Raw genomic sequence first — 16,396 nt, forward strand, 5'->3', positions numbered from 1 at the left:
GCATACACTGTTCTGCAACTCAATTTTTCACTTAGGGTATCTCAGAGATTGTTAGTTTATATTGTTAACAAGGGTTGAGTGCACGCGTGTTCAGTCCCGTCCAACTCTGCAACTCCAAAGATTGTAGTCCACCAGGCTCTCAGTCCATGGGATTCTCCAGACAAGAATAATGGAGTGGGTTGCCATTTCCTCCTCCAGGGGATCATCTGGACCCAGGGATCGAACTCACATCTCCAGTATCTCATGCATTGGCATGCAGATTCTTTACCACTGAGCCACCTGGGAATCCATCACAAGTATTGAGAGTTCAGCTAAATTACTCCATTTTATTGCTACCTCAGCATCCATGTTGTGTGGCCAAGCAGGCTTTGGTGGCCTTGAACTGACCTGATTCACATACTTATCTATCTAGCCTCTGTAGAAAGAAATAAGAGACCCCTCTTTGTACTTCTTGGAGCCAAAAATCTAGAATTTTCTGCGAAATCTCTTGATTTTTAAATGTTACCCCGTAACTTTACAAAAGAACTCTTAGGAAGCTTAAAAAGAAGGTGATGAAAGATGGCTCCTTCAGGAGGCCATCTTGTCACATCTGATATAGAGGGTTCAGTATTTTGGTGCTGCGCAAGTTTACAGCTTAAGGAACAGTGGTGGTAGAATGCCTCTATAAGTCATAACCCAATCAAGAAAGGTCTTACAGGTGTGTTGAATTCTGGGAAGAGCATTGCAAAAGCATGAGATCAGATGCATTATCCTCAAAGAGACTTTTCTTTGTGGGTGGTAGGGTTTCACGTGAGGGGTGAGTTGGACAAGGTATATAAGGTCCTTCTACCTCTTGTATCATTTCCCCTTTCCTCCTATTTCTTTCTCAGTCTCAAGATTACTAAAGACAAGGAGGGGTCTGATAGGGCCACTTCAGCCACTCCTCCCCATCTTAAGTTCTTACAGCCTGGGAGGGGTAAAGGCACGCTCCTTTGAAAAGACAGTCTGCCTCCCTCTTCAAGCCTCCCCCACTCTTGGAAAATACGGTCTTAAAAGGGCATAAGCGGAGCCCGAGTTATGTCTCTCCACCCTCCCCACCAGCAGGAGTGACCAAAGAAAGCCTATCTTTTGCCCTCCAAGCAGCTTCTGCTGTTCTATTTCACCAATACACAGAAGTGTGAAATATGAATACAGATTACAGCAACAACTTTGACAAGTTTCCATTACTGCCCACAGTAGGGCCACAGAAATACCTTTTACATCACTGCCATATAAAATACATCTGTGCAACTGAAATAAGTAAAAGTCTTGCAAAACAACACATACTCATACAGCATGTGCACCCTCTATTCTGTTGTCTCTCTTTCTCTTTTCATGTGGCCTGTGACTCATTACATCAATTTCAAAACCCTCTAATGAGTGGCTAACCCAGTGTGAAAAACACCTGATTCAGGCTGGAGTTCCAAACCAATATTTACAGTGTCTTATTTTTCAGATAAGATGAATGATATCTATGCCTACAAAAGTAGTAAATAAGATGTCTCTAGAAAAAACATAGAGACTTCTTTCTAGTTATTAATTAGTTTTTAGAACTAGCTTTCATTTGGAAAGTTGTCCCTAAGTGGGAAAGTTATTTTTAAGTTTTCTTCTAAAATAAATGTTTAAATTTTAAAAGTGATTTACAGAAAAATATTAAATATTAATATAGGAAACATTCAGGTATGTCAAAAATTACAAATATGTCACTCATGTTCTAAAGTGTGGGAAACAGTATCTTGCACCATTCCATAATGAAATAACAAGAAACTTTTCTTAACATTAGATCTGCTTCTGCAGTTTTTCTAATTAACTCTCAGGAAGTTTAAGTTTCAGAACATGACATGATATCATATTACATTTGGTTTTTCCCCAGCAGCCCTTTAAAACCAAGCTAGTGGGTCAGGTAGATCCCCTGAAATAGGAAATGGCACCCCACTTCAGTATTCTTGCCTGGAAAATCCCATGGACAGAGGAGCCTGGTGGGTTATATAGTCCATGGGGCCACAAAGAGTCGGACACGACTGAGTGACTGAGCACAGTGCTTTTTCCAAGCCCTTGTTGGGTGGTTTTGAGTTCAGCATCTATTTGCAAAGTGATTCGTGCAAATCTTGAGAGGCGGGAGGTCGCCTTCCCTCCTTCAGATCATCACGTGGTCTTTCTCAGTCAGGCTTTCAAGTTAATTATTTCCTGTTTTTCAGAGTCTGCTCCTTATCCCCGTTCCCAGGTCACCCTCTACCCTCCCCTCCGCACACACATTCTTGGCCACCAGCAGGCATTTCTGCAGCAAACCCATCTTTGTCTCTCAGTCTGCCCTGGAGCACCCTCCATTAAGAGCCTTGGGGTTTCTTCCAGAGTGTAGCAATGTCAGAGCAAAACTGTGTTATTACTGTAGAATCAAAAGAGCTCCCAGCTTGTTAGTAACATTCTGTGTAACTTACTGACCTTTTGTTCTCAGAGTCCCTGCCTGCAAAGGTACTTCATGAGCCCATCTCCCTAAATCGTTTTCTCTTTTTGTGACTTTGTATCTCTGGCATCAGCTATACCCTCACTCCTTTCAGGATTCCCACACTGGGCTTGAGCTCCCAGCAGATTTGATCAGTTTTGCACATAACATTGTTTCTCTGACTGACTCTCCCTTCCTATCAAGGCCAGGGTCTGTGCTCCTCTATTCTCTTTAACAATACAGGGTGCTAAATTGTGCCAAATATCCCATAGAACCCTCATGCCTAGAAGCCACTTCTTCCTGTGGTCTTTGTTTCCTCATCCACAGAAATCTCAAACTAGCCTTTTATGGTCATTGGCCTTCAGTTCTTCATTTACTTTTCCAATCTTGGCTGAGGTTTTGTCCTAACTCTCTAATTCAGTCTTGTCTACTTTATTCATCATCCTCTTTCCCCAGCCGTTTTTCTCTCCCCTGGTCTCCTCACCAGGAACATCTTTCACTCAGTACAGCTTCCAGGCCATTTATGTACATAGAGATAGAGATATACACACACACTAATTCAAAGTAACAGAAGGGATTAAAAATACATAATAAGACTAACACTATTTACAGGAGGGGGGAAGAGCTTCAGAAGCTCCCAGCTGTTCTGGTTGATATGTAGAGCATATTTCACCCTGCAACCTAAATCTGCATCATTCTCAAACACAGTTTAAACAAAGAAGAGCCTTGATGCTTATTGAGGATTTAGATAACTACTTCCCTGTTAAGAAGAGATTTTTTAAATTGTGTTTTTATTATGATTCCATCTCCATTTATTGATCAGGGGATTTCTTGCCTCACTTAACTCCATAATCTGTTGCTCAGATTAAGAAAATTCGAAAACTATTGTTTGGTAGCATAAGTACAGCCTTTAAAGCGATACCTTGGAGGCTGGATGACTCAAATACTATAATCCAAGAAAAGCAACTGATCATGCAGAACATGCTTTTATGCATTACTCTTTTTTATGGACTGAGCGTGCAATGAAACGAATCAGATTAAATGTTTTATAGATGTGTAGTTACAGAAATAGGAACTTGCTAACGTAGTAACATCCAGAACACAGTTATACAAGAGGTTGGAAATAACGTGTAAAAAACCCTTAAATATATAAGTCACTACCATCCAACACATTTTGAGCACCTATTATATTCTTTTTTATCTAAGAAACAATGCTAGGTATAGTAACTTCTCAGATATTGGGAGCAGAAAAATGCCCCTTATTTCAGTAGCTCCTTTCCTATATCCCTACTACTTAGTATCCACCTATGTATATATACTTTGGGGATGAATGAGAGACTTGTGTGTTCAGTTTACTTTCTACCCTCCACTTTGCCCTCCCTGTTAGCCACTTTATTCATTAATTCTTTCTCCTGAGGGCTAACAGGTGAGGGAAGGAGGTGAACTTCAGGCCAGTCAGGTATGCTTAGCTACAGAAGCCGTTAAATCTCAGTACAATAAACTTGAAAGACCTGTCTAACTTCTTCAGTGTCATTTAAGATTTTGTTCCATCCAACTGATTGAACAGGCATAACAGTTATGGCTTGAACATCATTAAGACTGATATTTTGGTTAATAGTTATTATAACAATATCAGACCCATCTCTGGAAGATTTTATATTAAGTTAAAGAGTCTGTTTAAAGAACAATGGCAAGGGAACATTAATTCACACAGTACTTACTACATGAGAGTCTCTGAGCTGTGCACTTTGCATGGCTTATCATTTTTATAAGGAATTACCCAGAAAAGTAGAATGCCCATTTTATAGATGTGGAAACTGAAGCTCAGAGCTACTCAGACCCGCCTCTCAGTTTGTAGGGAAAACCCTAGCTATCAGCCTCCAAAGCACAAACGTTTTACAAAGAATTGGAGACTGCTGGCACTTTTCACTAATCTATGCGTCCACACTTAACATGAGTGACTAAAAGCTGACCTTATGTTCCTTTCAAAAATCTCCAAGGAATCTGGCTGCAGAGACTTTATGGATAACTCATCACAGCAACTGAGAAACAAAATGCGTTTGTGTAATTAAAAGTCTTTATTTCAATGAGGTTTTTTCCTTCTTATAAAAAGAGAGAGAGGAGGCACTCCAGCACTCAACAAGAACCCTCACACAATGAACAAGTCTTCACATTGCGTTGTGCCGACTACCGAGGAAATGGTGACAGCATCAGGGCACTTCGGCCTAAGATGTTAAGAGAACGATGTAATGAACAGCTGGGGATTTCTGAGGCACAATTGTGTGACACAAGAAGAGCAACTATTGGCCATCTTCATTGAGGGAAACTGCTGGGCTCGGGTTTGCTTCAGCAAATCTTGCCCCTCGCCCTCCTCAAGACGGGTATGGCCAGCTACCGCAGCGCCCTTGGCAGCCCGCGTCTTCCGGCCCCCGCGTGCCCGCCGAGGCGGACGCGGCCCGAACGCCGAGGCGCCCCACCCCCACTCCGTGCACGTGACGGGGGGAACAGTGTTCCTTCTCTCCTCCCCACCCCCCTCCCCAGAAACCCTGCCTTCTCTTGAGAGGCTACGGCTTTCTATTGCACCACTACTGGAATGACCCCCGTGCCGGCCAATAAGAACGCGCCGCTTCAAGTAAGACCCGCCCCCTGTGGGTCCTCAGGTTCCTTCCCGCTCGCACCGGAGTCACTTCCGAAGAGAGAGAACCGCCATGAAGAGGGAAGGGGGTGCCGCCCACCTCTGCTCCGACAGCATCCCCGAGTCCCAGCAGCAAGACGGCAACCACGCATCCAACTTCTCCAGCTACAGCTCATGCCGCCGTCGCCAGCGGCGCCGACATGACAAGGCGCTGCATGCCCGCTAGGCCAGGTTTCCCCTCATCCCCAGCCCCGGGGTCGTCGCCCCCGCGCTGCCATCTGAGACCCGGTAGTACCGTCCCTGCTGCCGCGGGAAAGAAAACAGAGAGTCCTGGGGACAGGTACCGTGCAGAGGGCTTGAGAAGGGGCCGGGTCGCGGGGGCAAGGGTATGAGGGAGGACTGCGGACGGTCGCTTTTCCAGTTCCCGCCATCCTCCGCGAGCTCAGGCCTCCGCGTCCGGGGCCTGGCAAACCCCTGCCCCGCCTCCACGCGGGGACTGCTGGGAGCTCGAGTCTCCTTTTCTGTAGTTGAGACGGTGTTCTCGGTATAGTGACCACAGCCTGGATGGCTTCGAACCACCCGCCTTAGGTAGAACGTGATTTTTGTCTTTTATTTTAGCTGGACTCTGGGCCCTAACTGGTAAATGCATACTTAAGTGGTTTTCTCTGCATTGTCAGTTCTCCTGATCCTAGTGGTTGAATGGTATAAGCATTTTCTATGTTGTGGGTGAAATTATGTAAGATGTGATGAGGAAAACACTTCCACGAATTGCTTTCAAGTCCAGTATACACGATAAGTCTTAATTTAAAGAACATGCAGATTAGGAATGTGTTGTTTTCTCTCCAAGAGGCCAGGTTTTCTTGTAAAGATTTTGTTGGAGCTATGTAAAAAGATGGAGAGTTTCATCAAATGACATTCTCTGACAATAAAACATGTTTAAATTCTCTTCGAACTTGGTACTGTCTTTTTTAAGTTTGAAAACTTGTAATGTTAGTTTAACAGTATATTTATCTTCTGATATTGTGGTACAGGTCCACAACCCCTTATCTTAATTCTGAAAGCCAGAAACTTAGGAAAACCGTAAGTTTCCAGTAAGTTTGGCACCACATTTAACTTGGCAACCAAACCTGATCAGAACTAGAGGAAGGCTATAATTGGTCTTCTTCCCTTTAAATGAGAGTCTAAGTTTTGATGGAAAAACATTTACCTATTTGCTTACAGAGTGCAATCTCAGACCTCACTGGGGGCTTTCCATAATGCATCCAGGTTACCGCCTTTCTAAAATTCAATAAATTCAGAATTCTAAAACGCATTGGTTCCCAAAGAAGTTTCAGATAAGGGTTTGTGTGCTGTTATAAACAATTTTGTTTAGTTATAAATAAATAATGGTCCTTTCTGTGCATTTGAATTTAGGGGATTGTTACTTCTGGAAAGTTACATTCATGGTTATTTTACAGGTTTCTTGTGTTATACCCAAAGCCATTTTTCTCCCAGGTGTAATGAACAAAAAGATGTAATACTTAATAAGGAAGAGATACAGTGTTACTTTTAGTAATTAATGTAAAAACATTCAGTATTATCTTGTTTTAAGTTAATTAGCTGCTTTTTAGCTCTTTCTCACCTCCCTGTACTCAACCAATAGCAAGGCATTATCCTTCTCCCCTTTGCAAAACCTGTAGTATTTCTTTACTCTGATGTAATTTATTTCATGAAGAAAAAAATGCATAGATGCTCCATTAACATTCATTTCAAGGCTGCTTAGCTTTTCTATTAATATCTCAAACAAACATTGTAGACTGTCAGTAAACCCTTAAAGATGGGCATTGCCATTCTGATGTGGCTAGTAAAGAGTGCAAGATGTAAAAGCAGCATAAACTTCAGGGACTTACATTGTTCAAGTTTTCTCTGAGCAGTCCAACCTCATAGTGGATAAATGTTTAGGGGAACTTGTCTACTGCTTATTTTCTTTCAGCTAAAACGAAGAAATTTTAGCAAAATTTGCCAGAAAGGTGATTTTTTTGCTCTACTTAGTAATAACACCGCTCTGTGCAGTTGGAAACTAAATATATGAACAAATCAGAGTACAAAATTCTGGTGATATGGTCCTACTTCACTTTGTGTTCATTGTAGAGTGCAGAAATCCTTAAAAATTAAAAGTTTGGTTTTTGTCATCCTTTACTCCTTAATGTCTTTTTCTCTGTTTTGTTTTTTCCCCCGGCAGCACGTTGATTTTGTAAATATCTTAAGAATTCTTAGTAAATTAAGACTTTGAAACACTCCTCGTTCCAATTTTGGCTATTATTTAGATTAACATCCCACTGTAGTGTATAAAGAATATAGTATAAGGTTAGAACTTTTTCTGCCTTCTGCTCAGCACACTCTTTAGCTGCCTCTCCAAACCAGCAAAATCACCCATATTTGCCATTCTACCATCTACTCTTCTTAAGAGTCTGCTCAAGTTTTAATCGGTTTTTATAATCTCCATTATTCATTCAGCAAACATATCTAGAACAAATTTTGTACCTGTCACTGGAGATATCAAGGAGTAGGATCAGATCCCTTCAGATTCTTCTATTCTTCCACATAACAGCAAGCCTTTCAGTGCTAAAAAGCTGTCTACCAATTCCTTAGATCCACACTCCAGTCTTATCATTTTTGTACTAAAAAGTATATAAACTTCAATTTTGCTTTTATAAATTTACTCCTACAGGAACTATATTTAAAAAAATTTTTTTATAATCAGCTTGGCAAAGTAGTATTGTCAGAACATGATTAAGCCAGATAGTGAAATTAAGCCTCTAATCTGTAAGTCTAGTAGTATTCTCAACTTAATCTGAATTATTGAAGTTTTAATATTTGCCAGTGTGATTCCATATTAGTTATGCTTTTATTTTCAGGAAACAGTCAATTATAGATTTCTTCAAACCAGCTTCAAAACAAGGTATGTAAACTGTTCATGCATTTTTTGTGGGATCTTTTTGGGAGGGAGATGGAGTCGATTTTTAAATCTACTATAAACTTACTAATTTGATTAAGCATGATGTTCAAAATTGAAAATATAAAGAAGATACAGTGTTGTTTACAAAGATAAACAAGTTCTAAAATCATGAAGAAACTCTCTGCTGTTATGCTTTTTTACATTTAAAAGATTGACGTCAATAATGTTCATTAAGTATACTATTTTGATTCTGGGTTAAAGTAACTTCATAAATAGAACCATGGAGAACATGATGTGGTGAAAGAGAGCTTTATGAAAGTAAGGCTTTAAAATCATGTCTGAATTTCTCCCCCCCATAAAATGTGTATCATTATTTAAATATAAATTTGAAAACATTTGTGATAGCTTAATATTTTAAGTGTTAATTTATAATATTTATACAAGTGTAATAGTTTGTGCTATTTTTAATAACATACAATGTGCATTTGTTTTAATTGGCTATTCAGATAGACGTATGTTGGATTCTCCACAAAAATCGAACATCAAATATGGAGAAAGTGGATTGTCCATCAGTGGGACAGAGCAGTTTGAAAGGAAACTATCCTCACCAAAAAGTTCTAAACCCAAAAGAGTGCCATCAGAAAAGAGCCCCGTCTTAGAGGCATTCATAAAAGGTGTTAAAAAGCACCATAGAGACCATGGTGTACATGAGTCACGTCAGCCTTGTGTGTCACTGGACACCAAATATTCAAAGGCAGTTACAAAATACGTTCCTCCTTCATATCTCTTGTCAAAAGAGACCAAGAAAAAACATCAGTCTTCAGAGGGAAGGAAGTCACATTTCATTCATGAAAATAGCAGGGAGAAGAATGATGGCAATCGAGGCAGGATCAGTGCAGATTCTAAGAAGCAGGCCACGGTGACAGAAGCTGACATCTTCAAGAACAGCTCCCGAAGTCTTAGCAGCAGGAGCAGCCTATCCAGGCACCACCCAGGAGAAAGCCCACTGGGAGCTAAGTTCCAGTTATCTCTAGCTTCTTACTGCAGAGAAAGAGAACTAAAGAGATTGAGAAGGGAGCAAATGGAGCAGAGAATCAACTCAGAAAATTCTTTCTCAGAAGCAAGCAATCTTTCCTTAAAATCTTCTAGTATAGAAAGAAAATGCAAACCAAGGCAGGAACTGAGTAAACAGAATGATGTCACACCTGGAAACAGTAATCTTTCAAACCTGGTATGTGCAATAAATGCTAAATTTGCTTGCTACTGTTTTATCATATTTAGAATACTAAATATAAAAATGTTTGATAACAATATGGTGCCTTTTGTTAGGGAAATACTGATACAGAAGCTAGTTTCATTAAGTTTCCTCCAACTGTCCATCAAAACATTTCTGATGGCTGACGTAAAGCAGTGTTTTCTGCCCTTAATTTTTTCAGACCAGGAACAAAGATGTTCCTTAATCAGGAAAATAAGCATTCTTTTTTTTTTTTAAGGTGAGTACAGTTATTTTTAAATTAGGCTGCCCTGAAGTTTGAGAATCACTGGTTTATGTTATGTATGTCTTAAATAATTAAGTATGGGCCCTGGAAAACCTACAAAATGATGGCATCTTAGAAAACTATCCAAATACATCTTAAGCTCATCAGTTTTCTCTTTTGAGAATTGACCAAATTTAGATTAGCGTAAAAACTGTCCCTCTCCCCTGGAAAGTCAAGTTGTTAAGTGTACCTGTTTCAAAGAACTTCTCTACGTATTGAGCAACTAAAGGAAGATGAGATAACAAAGTGCTATGTTAATATAAGATGCTGTAGTTTTAAAACCAGATGGACCAAAAATAAACCAAACTATGACTTTATAAGAGTGAATAGCTGGAAATATATTTGTAAACTCATGGGTTTATTTGCAAGGACTTTGGTGCCTTTACCAGTGAGATTTGCAAATGATCAATAGAGGTAGTAATGTTTGGTTCATTTTCATAAGATTTCAATGTTTGGTGGTGCATTAGTACCTAAACAGAAGTATTGAAGAGGGAGTTGTACCTGTTTGATTGGCAAATATTAGGCTATTTCTTTATTAAAATAAATAGTACAGTGCTCTAGTTTTAATCTTGAGCTGTTAATAAAAATTACTAAATTTACATTATGAAAACTGACATTTTTACATATTGTTTAAAGTATTTTGCTGTAGAAGTTTGGATTTATCTCCAAATTTGATGCTTGCTTTATTCAGTCTAGAAATCTTTGCTTAAATATAATGAAGAAAAGTTCATATTCTTGACTGCTCTCAACTCCTAATTAATATTTTCTAATTTTGCTAATAGGAAAACGGACATCTCTCAAGAAAAAGATCCTCTTCTGATTCATGGGGACCTGCTTCAGGTAGAATCAAAATAAATTTGAAAATTCTAAATAAATTTGCGTCTTAATGGCACTGGTTTTTACTTTGTTTAAATGTACAGTTTCCTTCCTAGAGGTAAATTGGGTGTCTCAGGTTAAAGTTTGGGAAAGTTATATTAAGAAGGAATAGTTCTTGAATTCAGTATGTATAAACAGTAGTTTGTCTTGACTCTTCTCTGCCTTCTTCAACAGTTCCTTTCAATGTGTTTCTCATATTGGAATTCAGTGTTCTGAATCTTTGGCTACATTAAGAAGCATAATCTTACATTCTTGAATTACAGACTGAGGTCTTTATTGCAGATGCTTTGTTTAAGTGTGAAACTTATGGTTCAAGACAATGTTTCTTAATATTTCAAATATAAAGACCCCTTTTTATTATCAAATTCAAGGACACCTACATGATACTCGTTTATACTTTCAGTATCTGTTGATAAAATACATAACAAACAGCTACTGTTAATTCAGTAGTTCTTAAAGTATTCTTTTTAACTAGAAGATAAAACCATGTGAAATTCAGCCACCACAAAAGTTTATAACATAGAAAAAGAAAGGCCCCCAAAAATGCCCGCTGTTAATAATAATCTGGTATATCGTTTTTTTCTGCTCTGACTGCACACTTTGAAAATCAGGCTTTACAGATTTCCACAATCAGCAAGATACATTGAATGTACTGATAATAGCCAACATTTACTGAGCACTTACTGTGTGCTTTGTGAATCATCATTTGATTCACATCCGTGCTTTTAGAGATGAAAAAACAGGTACAAAGAGACAATTTTGACTCATTCTTCTTCTGGTTTCATGTAGAACTCTGCTTTCTGTACATTCTAGAAGTGTATTGCATTTTGACCAAGTGATCTGTGTTGTTTGTTTTAATTTTTACAACAATTTTGGTTTTAGTGATGACATTGTAGTGGATTTTAACATTACAGTAGAAGAACAATAAGTTCTCAGCCGTGAGATTGCTTGTGTACTCACTGTATTAACATAATTGTTGAAGGGAAAAACAAGATATCTTTACACTAGCTCTATTAGTATAAGGGGTCACTGGTGATGATGTTGCCAAAAAGGCTGTTCAGCATTTTTTTCTCTGATAATGACTAGGATAGTAGTTCTCTTCAGTTCATGGGTTTGCAGATTTCACAAGTGGTGACTGAAGTGGTTTCCTTTTATATAATCCCATATACTGCTCTTCTTGAAAACCGCTTGAAAAAGGTTCTTTCTATTTTCAGAGGCAAGTTTAAAATGATTGCTTTCACTTAGATTCTTATTTTCATAATCCCCATTAATAATTATGGTATAATTTAGTATACACTTATACTTAACAATTGAATATCAATAGACTATAAAGAGAATAAGGGGATTTTTTTTTTCTAGATAACATGAAGCATGTTTATCTGGTAGTGAATTTGTGGTTGTTCAGTCACTAAATCGTGTCCAATTCTTTCCAACTCCATGGACTGCAGCACACCAGGCTTCCTTGTTTTTCACTATCTCCCAGAGTTTGCTCAAACTCTTGTCCATTGAGTTAATGATGCCATGCAACCATCCCATGTAACTCCCTTCTCCTCCTGCTCTCAGTCTTTCCCAGCATTAGGGTCTTTTCCAATGAGTTGGTTCTTTACATCACATGTGAGTATTCCCTACATAGTGAGTAGATATTAATCCAGATGTTATGCTATATTTATATTATTGTTGTTACACTTAATAGTTGTGATGATATACATAATTACACATTCATTAATCACATACAAGTTCAGGGACTTCAGAAATGTTGGTAGGATAGGCATTTAGCTTATTGATCTTGCAGAGCCCTGTCCTAGGGTTAAATTCTGAGGATCAACTTAATCCCTCCGTAATTTATTCTATTATATTATTTAGTAATAGCCAATCTTCTATTGAGCATTTGGATTTTTTCTTTTTACAAATTCAGTCCTTGTCTTATCTGAGTATTTTCTATATTAATAGGTATTTGAAATGTTGTAAAGCATTCATTCAACCTAAAGATTATACAGGAAACGCAAAAAGAATCATGAAGACTTGTCTTTTCCAAGTCTTCTCTTTTCTTGGTTATTTGATTTGTCATCCTGCCCTATGAGGGATCCCTGTCATTTTAAGATATTTAACCCCAGAAAACTGAGCGCATGGAATGATTTATCAGCTAATAGGAAATACCTGTAGAAGAATGCAGACAGGAGCTCTTGGGCATTGAGTTTGTTTTTGTTTTAATTTATTAGCTGTACCAGTCTAAGTTGTAGCAGTTGGGATCTAGTTCCCTGACCAGGGATTGAACCCAGGCCACCTGCAGTGGGAGCCTAGTCTTAGCCACTGGACTACCAGGGAAGTTCCCCTGGGTTGGTTGGTTGGTTTGTTTTATATAAATTTGTTAATTTATGGCTGCACTAGGTCTTCAGTGCTGTGCACAGGCTCTTCTCTAGTAGGCAGCGAGTGACGGCTACTCTTCAGCTACGGTGCTTGGGCTTCTCATTTTGTGGAACACAGGCTCTAGGGCACAGGGGCAGCAGGTGTGGCAGCTGGGCTCAGTAGTTGTGGCACACAGACTTAGTTACTCCACAGCATGTGGAATCTTCCCAGACCAGGGATCAAACACGTCCCCTGCATTGGCAGGCAGATTATTAACCGCTTGGACTGCCAAGGAAGTCCCAGAACATTTGATTATTAATTAATTTTTCATTCTTATGTATTGATTTTCCAGACTGTGTATTGATAAGCTTATCCAAATAATTGCTTAACTCTTGAGTTTTTTTTTGTTTTTTTTTTTTTGTTTGTTTGTTTTTGGGGGGGAGTTTAAATTTTTATTTCAAAAGCTTGGATAGCTTCAATATCCAGGTCGTGGCAAAATCAGGACACGTGTAAAATACCTTACAATACATTAGATTCCCGAAAGGTACCAAAAAGTACAGTAAAATTAACACTTCCATTATAGGAAATGTATGACACAAATAATATAAAACTAAAAGGTGAAAAAAAGGTGACACTGGTTTTCTAAAGTACAATTTACTCTTTACAACCAGGGTCCACAGGTCCAGGCTGCAGAGCGGCAGCAGGAAGCAGACCCTCCAATCTGGTTCTGGGTAACCTGGTAATAAAAATCAGCTCATAATGCCGCTCTGGCCTCTTGAGAAACCACACGCTGCCTAAACAACTAGAGCTCTGGAAATATTAAACAAGAGAGTGATTTCCAGGGGGGATATTTTAAATAAGATGTACATGGGACAGGCCATAGAAAGTTTGTCAAGTTAAATTTGGTACATAATTGTGTTCACTCGATATCCAAACAAAGCGTATGTGGTCAGTCAGGCACTCCTGCTGAAGCCTCAGTATGGCTTGTAGTTATTCTGATGGCCAACTTGAGATGTGGGGACATCTGTCCATGTGTAGAAACTTGGTTTAAGGAAATTTGATTTTGAGAATACTAATTATATAAATAGTGAATTTTTCAGAGTGAATTAATGAAACATCACGTTTTTAAACAGAAATTTAAAAAAAAACTGGTTAATTCATGTATATGTGGTGTTTAAAATTAAAGTGCTTCTGGATGGAGTTCCTAACAGAGTCAAGTTGTATTAGTTTCCTAGAGCTGCCATACAAAGTATCTAAAACTAGATGGCTTTGACAAAAATTTATTGTCTCATGATTCTCGAAGCTAGAATTCTCCAACTAAGGTTATCAGCAGGGCCGTGCTCTCAATAACTCTAGGGGAAGAATTCTTCCTTACTTCTTCCAGCTTCTTGTGTTTATCTACAATTCTTGGCATTCCTTGATTTGCAGGTGCATCACTCCAGTCATATGGCATCTTCTTTGTATGTGTCTTCATATTATCTTCCCTCTGCATGTCTTTCTCCATGTCCAAATTTCCCCTTTTTATAAGGACACCTGTTATATTGGATTAGGACTCACCCTAATGACATCATTTTAATTTGATTGCCCCTATAAAAACCCTGTTTCTAATTCAGGTCACAATCTGAGGTTCTGGGAGTTAACACTTCAGCATATTATTTTGGGAGCTACAGTTCAACCCATAACACAGCTTAGGATTAGAAAGATAAATGGGGAAGAATAAAATAGTAGGGGGAAATACAGGAATTTTTTAATTGAGAACTTACCTTTCCTTGATACAGATACACAGCTTTTTAGTGTTTTGGCAAGTAACACCTTTAATTCTATTTAGGTAATAAACTTTTAATAGCTTTTGAGTGAAAATGAGCATTTGTCATTGGCTTTGACATGAGTATGTCAAAGAAATAAATACATTATTAACTTTTTCCTCATTCCATATGTGATATGGAATATAATAAAATACAATAGTAACTGTTTTTCCTCATTCCATATGTGATAATCTCAGCCTAAGCTTTTAGAATTTAAATACTTTGTCAGGGTGTTCTAGACACTCTTTGAATAAACTAATTAAGATAGAGAAGTATACTTTCACTAATCTGGCAAAAATTAAATTTTAGCAGGCTCTAAGCAGAATAAATTCCCTGACAAAAGAAAAAGGAACTCTGTGGACTCAGATCTGAAAAGCACAAGAGAATCTATAATGCCAAAAGCAAAAGAGTCGTTCCTTGAGAAGCGTCCTGATGGACCACATCAGAAAGAAAAATTTATAAGACATATTGCACTGAAGACACCTGGTGATGTGTTGCGCTTGGAAGATATATCCAAGGACCCAAATGAAGAAGCTGATTGCTCCTCTGCAGACTTGACACCAACAAATTCTGGGCACCATTCTTCCAGGAGTAGTGACCAAATCCGTGTGGCAAGTACCAAAGAGACTAAGATACCGAAACCCCACTTATCTTTACCTCAGGAAAAGTCTGCAGTTAAAAAAGCTAGCAACCTTCAGAAAAATAAAACTGCTAGCTCTATGTCATCACAGGAGACAAAACTTCTACCTTTGCTTTCTCATGTTCCAAGTGCTGGTTCCTCTCGGGTTCCATTAAATGCTAAAAATTGCACTCTTCCAGTTCCTAAAAAAGATAAAGAGCGTTCTTCACCTAAAGAATGTTCTGGGCATTCTACAGAGTCCTCCACACACAAGGAACACAAAGCAAAGACTAATAAGGCTGATTCTAACATATCTTCAGGGAAAATTTCTGGGGGATCTTTACGTTCAGAATATGGCACTCCTACAAAGTCTCCCCCAGCTGCTTTGGAAGTTGTGCCATGTATTCCAAGCCCACCAGCACCTTCAGATAAAGCCCCTTCAGATAAAGAGAGTTCAGGAAATTCTAATGCAGGTAGCAGTGCACTGAAAAGGAAACTAAGGGGTGATTTTGATAGTGATGAAGAAAGTTTAGGTTATAACCTAGAGAGTGATGAGGAAGAGGAAACATTAAAATCACTGGAAGAAATAATGGCTTTGAACTTCAATCAGACTCCTACAGCTACAGGAAAGCCTCCGGCTCTTTCTAAAGGGCTTAGATCTCAGTCATCAGACTATACAGTAAGTAGTTCTACGACATCTATCTTTACTTGAAGAGAGAAAAATGGATTGACTAGTGAAAGAGCGATAGATTTGTTAGAATTTACTTTAAAATTCAGTGTTTGTTACAACTCAGACTGAAAGCAGTATAGTTCTTTTTTGGTGAATGGGTTTCCCACATTTTTAGCTTTATAACTGTAAATCAGTGGTCTCCAAACTTCTTTGATCAGACATACTTTTATTAGTAAAACAAATTTAGAGCATGTATCCCAATATATATGTATACTTATAGATTATATACATGTACTACTATACTACTATGTACTTTCTAAAGTATATGAAAAAAACAACTTGAAAGGAAGAAGAAAAAATATTTTTCTATAGAAGTTATATAGAAGTTACTATAGAGTAAGTTCTACTGGAGTTTCTATAGAAGTTCCATATAAATAGAAGTTCTATTATTTTCTTCCTGCACCCCAATGGATCACCTTGCACACCCCCTGCTTTGGAGACCACTGCT

General features: G+C 38.5%; 1 protein-coding gene across 5 annotated transcripts in view; it reads left to right on the top strand.

Annotated features, from left to right (window-relative positions):
• The first annotated feature begins 5,182 nt into the window (after window positions 1–5,182).
• The window catches only part of SLF2 (SMC5-SMC6 complex localization factor 2), a 42,409-nt gene continuing 31,195 nt past the window's right edge, over window positions 5,183–16,396 (top strand). The window contains exons 1-5 of one of the 5 annotated variants that reach the window (XM_065923139.1): window positions 5,183–5,436; window positions 7,994–8,037; window positions 8,541–9,265; window positions 10,355–10,412; window positions 14,909–15,897. In XM_065923139.1, the coding sequence (XP_065779211.1) occupies window positions 5,297–5,436; window positions 7,994–8,037; window positions 8,541–9,265; window positions 10,355–10,412; window positions 14,909–15,897 (1,956 nt within the window). In that variant the 5' untranslated portion in view covers window positions 5,183–5,296. Of the gene's footprint in view, window positions 6,231–7,993; window positions 8,038–8,540; window positions 9,266–10,354; window positions 10,413–14,908; window positions 15,898–16,396 lie in introns of those variants that run through there. The other 4 variants (XM_065923140.1, XR_010661552.1, XR_010661553.1 and 1 more) reach the window with 4 other exon arrangements.

This window comes from Muntiacus reevesi, chromosome 2 (genome assembly GCF_963930625.1).
Source record: "Muntiacus reevesi chromosome 2, mMunRee1.1, whole genome shotgun sequence".
NCBI classification, from domain to species: Eukaryota; Metazoa; Chordata; class Mammalia; order Artiodactyla; family Cervidae; genus Muntiacus; species Muntiacus reevesi.